The sequence below is a fragment of the Fundulus heteroclitus genome, unplaced genomic scaffold (assembly GCF_011125445.2).
Source record: "Fundulus heteroclitus isolate FHET01 unplaced genomic scaffold, MU-UCD_Fhet_4.1 scaffold_183, whole genome shotgun sequence".
Lineage (NCBI taxonomy): Eukaryota > Metazoa > Chordata > Actinopteri > Cyprinodontiformes > Fundulidae > Fundulus > Fundulus heteroclitus.
Window position 1 is genome coordinate 283,428 of NW_023396595.1, and position 12,222 is coordinate 295,649.

The 12,222-nt window shown below is 39.1% G+C and overlaps 1 protein-coding gene across 11 annotated transcripts in view; it reads left to right on the top strand.

Moving 5' to 3' along the window:
• Positions 1-12,222, top strand: part of celf5a (cugbp, Elav-like family member 5a) — a 299,092-nt gene that overhangs the window by 246,780 nt on the left and 40,090 nt on the right. For all 11 annotated transcript variants that reach the window (XM_021307772.2, XM_012880940.3, XM_021307765.2 and 8 more), the window contains exon 6: positions 11,128-11,274. In XM_021307772.2, the coding sequence (XP_021163447.2) occupies positions 11,128-11,274 (147 nt within the window). The remainder of the gene's footprint in view (positions 1-11,127; positions 11,275-12,222) is intronic.

Here is a 12,222-nt window from a genome sequence, read left to right on the forward strand (position 1 = left end):
CATGAACATAGGCTCCTTAGAGTTTCTGAGTGTGCATAAATACACCCAAATGTGTATGTGGATCTGTGTGCATACATAAACATGTGCAAACAGAAGAGCTGCCACCTCCTCACCAGGGTCAAAGACTCCCTGACTGATCTTATTTTCCAGCTGTGGGCGACTGTGGCTCAGTGGGTTGAGTAGTCGTCTGGCAATCTGAGGGTTGTGGGTTCGATTCCAGCTTCCCCCTGCCATATGTCGATGTGCCCCTGGGCAAGGCACTTAACCCCAAATTGCTTACCGAGCTGCGTCTCGGTGTATAAATGTGTGTGCGTTAGTGAGAGCGACTGGGTGAATGCGGCTATAGTGTACAGCGCTTTGGGTGGTCAACATGACTGGAAAAGCGCTATATAAGTTCAGTCCATTTACCATTTAGCTCTGAGGACTTGAGCAGAATACATTTGTGATATTCATTTAGAGGGATGTGGGTGTCATATGTATTCTGGGTGCATTCTGTGTGCATTTGTTGGAGAGAAATTGCTTCAAGTGTGCGCGCTTACAGTGCCTTGCGTTGATACACTTCGAATGTCAACGCAATCTTTAGCGTGTTTTATTGGGATATTCTGCGAATAATCCGCAGAAAGACGTGAAAAGAAAATGATTGATGATTTTATCTTTTTCTTCTAAATAAAACTGTGAAAACTGTGGAGTTCATTTGTGTTCGGCTTCGCCGAGTCAATATTTGCAGAACCACTGCAAGTGGGGCCGCCAGTCTGTGGGGGTTAATTTCTACCAACTCGGCACATCTAGAGGCTGATATTGGGCTATTTGTTGTTCACAAAATACTGTTGATCAGGATCAGTCAGACTGCAGGGAAAGCATGTGGGAACATCAATTTTCCAGTCTTGCCACCGTTTCTAAAATTAATTTAGGTCTAAACTTTGGGTCACAGATCAATAGTGTTTCATCTAAATCATGCTATTGCAGCTGTGGCCGCATGTTTAGTGCTTTTTCTCCCGCTAGAAGGTGAGCCTCTTCCACAGGCTCAAGTCTTTTGCAACCTCTAATCTAAAATGTTGCCTTCCAGGACTGCCTTGTATTTAGCTCCCTCTATGTTTACATCAATCTCCCCTCTGAAACACCTCCAAAGCATTGTTGTGCCACCACCGTGGCTCTCTGTGGGGATGGTGTGTTCAGGTTGAAGTGCAATGTTTCATGGGGCCTTGTGCTTAGAGCAGGGGTCCTTGCGTCCTGGGAAGGCTGCAAGTTCCCCAGTTTGAATTACACAGGTTGCCACTCTGGATCCCTGAGCAAGACCTTTGGTCTCAGACTGCTCCCCACAGTGGCAACCCACTACTCACTAAGGGATGAGTTAAATACAGAGGGTAAATTTCAGTGGAATGAACAAAGTTGCAATGACAATTTTTTTTTTTACTAGTTTTCTGCTCCACACACCATGTTTGGTCACAGAGTGCTTTCCCCCAGTTGTGGTTTCCCATACACGAGTTACTGTAAACGGCTTTCTTTCAACAATGGCTTTCTTCTTGCCGCTATTTCACAAAGGCCAGACCTGTTCAAGGCACAACTCACAGTTGTCCTGCCAACAGATCCTTCCACCTGTACTTCTCTATCTCTGCAGCTTCTCCAAATTTGCTTCTTCAGTACTGACCTGACTCTGGCCAGATGGATTTTGTTCCGCAAAGATCCACACATCCATCTGGCATTGCTCCGTTGGGATGCATTCCAGAAGGAGGGGCCTTATGAAAAATCCTTGCATGTGACTGGACAAACCATTTGTCCGTCATGTTTACTGATGGACGAGTGGAGCCAGCGGAGCCGTTTGGAAGATCAAGCTCTTGCTAAACCCAGTTTGGAGAAGGGCAAAAACATCCTTTCCACTAGCAAAAGCCTTCAAAGCAGTTCTCTTTTAAGGAATGAATGTTCTGTAGGTTGGACAACACTGATGAAATAGCAGCATCAATGTTACTTTTTCCTTCCTCGCTGCGGGCCGCCATTGTGGTCTGAATCCAAACACTTCTCTGATACGTCACATCTACGAAAATCCCGCCCGATGATCCTGATTGGCTCGTCCATTTTATGTGGTATTGAAATCCCTCCCAATGGCAGCGATTCCAGATGGATGTGTGGAGGCATGTGGAGCTTACACACACACACTTATTTATGAATTTTTATTATGCTGAAACATGTCATTTTTCAGCATTGTAAATGTTTTAATGTACAAACATATTCTGTACATCAATGACTTGACATCTGAAAGCAATTGGTTGACTGGATTTTATTTTGGAGAATAGAGCAACTGGTTCTGAATCCTTTTTGGAGATGAATTTGACACCCTTTCATTATCATACACAACTCAATGTTGGTCTGTCATGTACAATCCCAGTGGAAAATTTCTGTTTGTGGTTTAACTTGACAAAATGTGACAAATTTTAAGGATAGTGAATTCTTTTCCAAGTCACATTGTGTTGAAAGTGCTTCTATGAATGGAGACTTCCATTAATCATTGATGGCTTGTGGGGGGAAAAAAAACAACAAAAAGCCTAGTTGTATGAGCAACAAAAACTTACTTCAAATTTAGGAATCAGACCACATCAGTAGGGTCAGTGTAAGTCCTTCACTGAATCTCCATCCCACCCGAGTCCTTCATATTATAAATGGAAATGTCTTCATATTCCAAACCATCCCCTGCCCACCTTTAGCTACTCTCTGCACACACACACACACATACACACACACTCGCAAGTTTTCAGCTCAGGGTATGAGTAGCTCAATTAAACATTTACATCCATAGCTGCGGAGTAATTTGCTGAGATTCAGCAGGACCATGTAAGAAGTGGAGAAGTGGGGCTCAGGATAGACTTACACAGAGAGGCGGGGAAGGGGGGTGGGGGGGGGGGGGGTGACGGTATGGGTCAAGTCTGCAGAGTCGTGTTCTTTTTTTTTTACTCTGTATCCACGTTATATATGAGTTCAAGGCTGTTATAGCTGACACAGGCGAAGAGAGATAGAATAGCTTGTGGGATGATGGAAGGGTGATCTTACAACAAAGGAAAGCAAATACAGTGAGGCTGGTTTAGCAGACAGAGCTGGATGACTGTTGATGAGGGAGGTAAAGAATAAACGTTTAAATGGGATTCCCTTTAATCGTTCTTTATTTCTTTCTGAACAAGTCAGACACAACATTCAATGTCTTGTGAAATTGGTGGATTTATTATCACGTTCAGCATTGAAATTTCTTCAGAGAAAATATGGCCCAAGTAAGAAAATCAAAACCCAACTGTGTTTTCAGTAGAATTATTGTGGACTTATATGTGTTTTTTCTTGCCATTTGTTAACAACATTCTTCATTTATACTTAATTTATACTGAGGTTAGGTTTAGCATGTCTGTAGTATTTCTACCTTTGCCATCTGAGGTGCATATTAATAAACCAACACATTGCATTCATCTGTTAATTGAGTCATAAAGTGCAAAGACAAGTTCTATTTATGCCTTCAGTGTCCTCGGCATTTATTTTCACCTCGAGTGCAGATGTGATAAAAGCCTTTAAATAAATTAGTATTTCATTGCAGTAGTTAGCCTCACACTAAAAACTCCTAACCCTTTTTGGGTTGGCTGCTTTTACTCAATGAGAAAAAAGGCCAATGTTAATAAATAATATTTTTTTTTAGTAAATCCCCAGTGCATTTATCTTTACTTATGCTTAACCTTTTTAGCTGTCCTGATTTTCTATAAACCTTTAGTTGATAATCCTGGACTCTCTGTTTCCCAAAGGTATAATTACTATATGTAATCACCCCATTTAAGGCCATTGGTTCAGACGAGAGGTCCTATATTTATCTTGTAAGCACACACAGAGAGCAGGATGGTAAAGGGTTTTAAAAAAATCTTTAACAAAAAATATTGATAGAAAATTGGAGCAAGGGCTGGTACCTTGAGGTCATCATGGTTCCATAACAACCATTAAACTCTATTTATATGCTAACAAGCATCCCTTTGTTGTCCCAAAACCATAAAAATCTACCTGCTGTGTTTGCTAAATACAAGTTGGATTTTAAGTGGAACAGTGTCAGACTTAAATTTATCTTGTGTGTGTTAACTGCTTTAACAGGCTTGGTGAGGAATAAATAATATGTGGAAAAGCACTTCATGCCCACTGTTAAGCATGGTGGTAGATCCGTGGTGCTCAGGGAGGTTTTTTTTCTCTTCTTTTCCCAAAGGCCCATAAACACTCTAAGAGTGTCCATCATAATATAGATTTGATATACCAGGACTTTTTTAATGTAAGCCTGGTGGCCTCTGTCAGAAAGTTTTATAAATGCTGTATGAGAAAACAAGTGTGATGTTGTATTTGAAAATGGGGGTTATGAAGAATTAACAGCAGGGATCCCATTGTTCATTGGTGATTTAAAAAAAAAAAAAAAACAAAAAAAAAAAAACAATAGGGTTCTTCAAGTTGACAAAGTTGCACTTTGAGTGATCAGTATGACTAGAAAAGCACAGTATAAATTTACTCTATTTTACCATTTAAGTTTTAAGTTTTTTTTACACATCTTTACAAGGGATTCCAGTATGTGATGAGTTCGCTGTTTGTATTGCCATTGGTATGAAAGTTGCATTACAATGATAGGATAACATGGTGTAACTAAAGATGTGGTATTAAAGCCTTTTAAAGAATGAGGAAAAGTATTTGAAATGTGTCTACTCCTCCTGCCTTTTACTTTACCCACTATGCCTACTGTGCTATGTTAGTTGAAAGCTGAGATGTTTTTTATTCGCTGTGGTTTGTTGCTAAAATGGGATGTAAAATAAAAATTTCAACCTTTGAGAATTGTACAGTAAGCGATAATGCATGACAACTGCATATCCAACTGCAACACCATTTCAAAAGGGACCAGTAGTCAGACAGTTCAACAAAAATATATTATAGCCATCAAGTAGCTAATACCCACATAGTAAATTATTTCTACTAAATACATAAGACTTGTATTCCCAATGTTGCAAGTTTTTTACACTTGACTTGTTTCTTTACCTACCTACCTACAAAGCCCTAGGGCAGGGTTGCCTTCTGGGAAAGAAAGACATTTACACAGTCAGGGGCAGGAATTTTTTTTCATCATTTGCTTTGTCCAGGAAAGATCCACAGCTAAATGCTGAAAACTTGACCAGGAGTACTTTCTATAGAAACAAAAACAAGGAGAAAGGACCAACAGTGGGCATGGTACTAACACAGCCTGCTATCTATTCCTTAGCACAAATGCCTGCATGCATGTGTTTAAAAGTAATGAAATTCATATCCAAAAAGGGAAACTTAATCTTCTTCACCCTTTTAAAATCATGAAGCTTGGAAAGGCACCAAAAAAAAATCAGTTTTTGGCAATTAGATGATTGCTAAAGAGGCAGTCTTTCTTTTTCGTTCAGAAACTCTCTGTAGTGCCTTTTTATTCCCCATGTTTAACTCCCCTTCCTTCAGTGGCTCTCAAGGCAGCTGGGAGCCGCCCGGCAGGGGGATTGTGCTCACACTTGGAAGCTTAAAAATTTAATGAGACTTTCACTTCACACTCCATCCTCCTCTCTTTATAGCGATGGAGATTCTGCACGCTGATACCCTGACAGGCTTAAATGGGAAGACCTCGGAGATAAACAAATGTGGCAATGGATGCTTGGCCAACAAACCCTGAGATTCAGGTGTCCTGAGGAGAGCCAGCGGGAGGCGTAGCTTTCGCGTCCTGAGCTCCTAATGGAAAAGATTTGCACGAAAGGCAACATACAGGAAACACTATGAAAGGAAGTGGCACGTTGCTGTTATGTAACCGCATATGTCAGTTGACGTAAAACCTTGTTTTTAATCATTCAGAGAGGCACATCCTCGTCTTGTTTAGACCGTTTAGATTATGTATCTCGGTCCTCTCCTAGAAAACCACGCCATCAACAATGCAGCTCACATTACCAAGAGAGTGATAGTAATTTCAACAGTAAAAGAGAGTTAAAATGTTTAACCTGGTTACATGCTCGTCTCATAGTTAATCCTGATAGTTAGGTTAATGTTGACACTGCATCGACTCAGCCATAATTTAAAGTGATAGTTCAGGATTTTTGAAGGGTAATTCTGCTTAAAGGTTATAAGCAGGTAATCATTATCTGCAGTAAATACATATCTTGGTGTGTTAATTTCGTATAAATCAGGCAGTCCTGGAGGCTGAAGATAACAGCTTGGGGTAAATAAAGCAGACTACTGTCTTAAAAAAACACCAATTTCAAAAATATTATGATAGCAAATGCTATTTTATGATTCTTGAAACCATTGTAACTTATTTTACAAGGTGAAAGGAGGTAGTGCTCTAATAATAATCTCCATGCCTGAAACATTTGCTGAGGTTGGAAGATGTTAAGCCCATCTGGTCAGAGTAACAATGAAGCAAATGTAATAATGTTTAAAAGGTACAAATGTTTCGGTCTTTTAGGTTAAATGCTGTATTACTGTTTTTTCCATGCCTTACATTTTTAATAGGTAGGTACTCTAACCTATAAACAATACACAGTTCAATTCCATCTCTTTATAAAGATCTGTTTCACAACAAATTTCAACTCGGGGTACTGTACAAGGTAGACAGTTTCAATTCATATTCAGTTACACAGAATCCAGTTTGGTCCAAATTTAGATAATCAATCTGCTATATTACCTTACAGACATATAGCAGCTACTTACAGTCCCAGTCAATCTTTATTGTATCACAACGGACTCAAATTTGGTTGATCACATAATGCCAGTTGGTAAAAAGGTATCATCCAGGGAAGACCCTCTATTGTGTCAAATCACTGTTATTGTAGCAACTCCTCATCCTGATCAAGAGTTTTGTGGAAGTGGAGAGGAACTATAAAAAGGCAACAATAAAAACACAGAAGTACCTATTCATAAGTACTTTTTTAAGGAAAGAAAAGAAAACAAAAGTACATAGTGTTAATGGCAGCAATAGCAAATTTGTGGTTTCGGAGGCTTAAGCCAACAGTCAGCCCCAGGGGAGCCGAGACCAAGTTGGACTGCTATGGTTCTAAAACAACTCCAATCTTAAAAACCTTGTAGTAGTGATGCAAGCACTAGTTTATGAACTCCTTTACTCTGAAATTTATTTATGTGGGAAGTGGAGGGTGGAGACTGTACACAGTCAGCCCCCTTTGGTTGTGGTCGCTCTCAAACATGCCCTTACCTTCATCCTCAAAGTCCAATTAATCTGGATTTAATTTATATGAGGATACAAAGAGAGTTATAGGTAATATACTTACTGCTTATGACCTTTAACAGAACCTCTGCAAAAATCCTGAACTCTCCTTTTAAAGTTTGAGAAGCAAACCATTATCATACAGCTCACATTAACGGCAGGGCAAGAGCAGTTTTAAAAGTAAGACAATTAAATATTTAACATGTTATAGTACATCTCATCATTACTCTAGTCATGAACGGCTCCGTTCTGTACTTTCCCAAAGTTAAACCTCTTGATACGGTTAATGATGTGGACGCTTGATCGACACAGGTATCACTTAAATCTACACAAACTTAACACTGAGGTAACTCATCATGGTGGTAACACATATTAATTTACAAAAAAGTCAAAATCATATTTTTTTTTATATTGCTTTGGAAAAGATGCCTTATAAGTGATACCATTCCATACAGTAAATTGTTCAGCTAACTAGACAATCAGTCATTTAGTCAGAGAGCCAACTAACCAACTGACCATACACCTGCAGTCGTTCAAGTCTGTGATTCTGCGGAGCAACCCTGGAGGAGGGCAACGGGGGGGAGGAGGATATATCGAGCAAAGTGGGGAGAAAGGGAAAAGAAGAGCATAAAATCTATAAGCTACAGTCGAAAGGTCCAGTGCCTGTCTTTGGGAATCTTTTGCTGCCTCTGGATGTCTTTATTAGCTGGAGACCTTGGTGAGAGAGAAAAGGCATGGAGAGGAAAATTAAAAAAAACGCAATGAATGTTGTAGTATTAATATCTGCCATTATGGGTGCCGTTTTGAATGACATATTTGTAGTCCATCATTGCTTATGCTGTATTTCATGCAGTCTCAAATACCCACAGTTTAGTTCTGGCATATCAGCGGCTAACCGCCGTTATTGACAGTCCTGCATCAATTTCATTGGGCTTCTTATCATGCTTGACACACAACCTTTCTAAACTGTCAGAAAAGAGTAATATTATGGCCTTTTATGTGGATCAATTGGCCAGTTTGGGGTGCAGAGGGCAGGAAAAAGGCGGAGCATGCAAAAGGTCAACGGTAGCTCTCAATCATTTGAGAATTATTAATGAAGGATGAAGCTTGCTAATGAATGCATCGCTGGAGCCACTGACAAGAAGAGAAGGAGGAATGAAACATCACAGATCAGAAAAGAGTTCCCTTAGACACGACGTTTCCTTTGAAAATTGGAGATTTAAGGATTATTTCACTTTTGATTGGCACCACATACATTGCCAATCAAAAGTTTGATGTCACAATGGGCTTATTTTTGAGGCCTCTAGGATAGATTTGAACAGGGGGTTCCAGCAGTTTTCAGTTTATGTCTTTTTTGAGCCTTGGTATTTGAAACATCCAGACCAATTGCTTTTCTTCTAAGGGTAGCAGTTTGGGTTGGATAGTTGAAAACTGATCACAGTTGGGTTTCCCAGCAGGACAACGATTCTGAATACACAATAAAACTGAGTTTGGAAGGAATAAAGAGACCTAATGTTAAGTTTCTAAAATGTCCCCAATCTTAACTCTGAAAATGTTTTAAGTATTTCTATAACAAGGGTCCATTCCTTAAAAAAGTCGCAGTTTTCATTTTTTTGTTCAAACCAGTATATCCAAAATGCAGGTTTCAAATTATGCTTTGATTTATTTAGGAAAAATGCCATCAAAATGAAAATGGACCTATATAAGCTTTTGCAATTGCATTTGCAATGAATCTTACGTCACTGATGAGGATTATAGGCTTCCGGCACCTTGCTTACTCATTTGCCACAATATCTCAGTTGAATTTAAGTGCAAAATTTTAGGAAGCACTCCAAAACCACCAGTGTCTTTCTTTTGAACATTAAGAGATTTACTTTGCGGTGTTCTTTTGATCCTTGCCCTGCTACATAACCAAAGAGCGTTTGAGCTTAAGGCTAGAAACTGATGACTTAATGTTCTCCTTCAGGATTTTCTTGCAGAAAGCAAAATGTATGGCACTATCAATTACTCAAGTAGTAAAGTAACCCCAGATCATCCCACCAAAACCACCATGTCTGATTGTCAGTATAGTTGTCTTTTTCTGAAATGCTGTGCTATGTCTTACAATGCTGTTATTACATTGTAATATGTTCTGCCTGAAAACTTCCCAGACTGAAGAAGTTGTCCGTTGGAGAAGAGACGGAACGTTTCAACAAAGAAACGTAGATTATTACCTGGAATATTGAGTTCTTTTTGGTCAGCAATGGTTTTGGTCTTAGAACTTCCTATAGATGCCATATTTGCTTTCAACTGAGGCAAGAGAGGCCTGCAGCGATTTAGATGTTGTTCTGGGTTCTTACTCCTCCTGGAGTAATTTTGCTCGCCTGATGGCTGCTGAATTACAGCCGAGGTCCCAAAGCCCTGGAAATTGGCTTTGTAACCCTGTGCAGACAAAGATCACTGACCGTGATTCTGAGCTGCTGACTTTCTTTAGATCAGGGAATGATGTGTTGCTTTTTGAGCTCTTTTACCCTTCCTTCATGTCGTGAGAATGTTCTCATCTAAGTGATTTCTTGCACTCTGTTGTCCTGTGTGGTTCATGAAATTGAACCAAAAATATTTTTAGTTTATTAATTTAGGTTTTAACAAGGGTGGCAACTACATTTTCACACAGGGCTTGGTTGATATGGACGGCTCTTTTGCCTGAACTCATCATTTGATGTTTTTTTGTATTTACTCAGGTTTAATCAGTTTGATATCAAAATGTATTTGATGATTTGAAGGGAAAAATAGGAATAAAATTAAAAAAAAAATGATTTACCAGGCCAAACACATCTTCACAGGACTGTGATTACATTCTTTTTATCACTATATTTGCAGTGAGTAAATATTAAGCCTGCTAATTGCTGCAAAAACTGTGTAGTTTATCTGCAACTTGCTTTGAGTCATTTAACCAAATATTAAATACTTAAATTATGTTTCCAAAAGGGAGATGAGAAAGAAATGCTCTTTACTTAGCACTGATTTCGTCTGGGTTTCATCAGTGCTGCCGCTTTCATATTTTCTCATAATTTTTTAAAATTACCGTCTTTTCTAAACATAGATTAAGTTTTCTCCTGCAACCATGAATCTAGGCTCATGTAACCAAAATATTAAATACTTAAATGATGTATATGTATATTCTTTGGGTCTAATTTTGACCACAGGGGATATCACCAACAAATAAAAATCTGTGCATTAACATTTTTTTTTTCTGGATTTCCTAGTTTTAAATTGTATAGTGATTTGTCCCCTGGAAAAAACAGCACTTTAATGGCATCAGAGACCGAAAATTAAAATTACACCGATAGCTGTGGATATGAAGGTTCATGAACATTTTGTGCAATAGAAATGTGAAAGGAATAGAAAGCCAAGTTAAATTCAAATTTTGTGTTAAACAGACTGCAGCTGCGTTGCTTCAAGTCACTTTATGATGGAAAGAAGGGAGGCTTTGCATCTTTTCCATTTGCCGATTGCCTACTGTTCCATCAATAAGTGTTATGTTTTCCCTTCATCTCTCATCGTTTCATGCTCTTGTGTGTCAGATAAAACAAAACAAAAATCCACTGTAATAACAAAAACTGAGCAATGATGTTGCAACTAGAATGTGGACTTCAGCAACAACAGAAAAGAAAAAAAGCATATTGATCTTAATATTAGTTGTTTCTCCTAATAAACATCTAACCTAAAAACCTCAAATAATAACCAATTCTAAATGCTCTCTACTCAGTATTTTGAGGCTGCTTCTACAATTGCCAGTTATATAAAATATAATCTAATGTAGGCTGTGTTTCTCTATTGGCTGGGTCAAGTGTTGCTGGAGTTATTAGCAGGAAAGCGTCTTATTGGTTTCTTTTTTTCCCCCTCTTTTATTTTTTTCTTTCATCCAGGGTGCTTCGTCCAGCTTGGTGGTCAAGTTTGCCGACACAGACAAGGAGCGCACCATCAGACGTATGCAGCAGATGGTAGGGCAGTTTGGCATCTTTAATCCAGCCATCGCCCTTCCCTTCAGCACCTACAGCTCCTACGCACATGCGGTGAGTTGGAAAAGGCACACATTACACATAAATGTAACATTTTGAGACAACCAGAGAACAATCTTTCAAAACTAGACAGTTGTGGTTTAACGTGTAAATAATGCAGCGACTCTCCAAAGATGGGTGACAGAAAGAGTTTGTAGAGTCTTGGAGACTTTACTTTGTAAAATCTGAAAACCTGGTGAAAGTTTGATCTCATCATCAAATGTGTTAATTAACTAAAGATGTATATTGATTATGCAAAATAAACAGTTTCCTGTGCTCATCTTCCTTTTTACATGGTTGACTACTATTTAAGGACGGAAGATGAACGCTCGACTTAACTGTTGCTGTATGATCTCCTTTTTATTTTCGCGTGTTCAAGGTTTCCAAAAGGATATGAGCAAGAAATGAGACCTCTTTACTTAGTACTTAGTCTGGGTTTCATCAGCGTTGCTTATTTGATGTTTTCACATCATTCCTTTCAATTACCGTCCTTTCTAAGCAAGAAATGTCTATTCACCTGCAATCCTTGAATCTATGCAGCTAAATTCAGTGATTAACGGGAGCCTATGGAACAGAGTGCACTAAGTTTGCAGACACATTTTGCGCATTATTGGTATGATCCGAAGTGGTTTGTGTTTATTGTTCTCTCTTGTGTGTATTGAGATCCTCTTTGTTCCCATTCTGGCTCTATAAGTCCACCTTCCTCTGTGCCCTGCTTAGATTCCTTCCCCAGCTGCTTTGCATCGTGTTGATTGTACTCACCTGGTTGTCGCTCACCACATCTCTGCAGTATTTAAGCTCCTGGTTTCTGTTTCTGTTCTGTTGCTTTCTCTCCCTGGTTCCTGTATTTTCCTCGTGTCCTGTAAACTTTTAGATGTCATCAAATCTATTATCTCCGTGCGTCTGCCTCGGCCCGGATGCAGTCGGGATCTGCAACAAACTCACCAAATGACAGAAGAATCC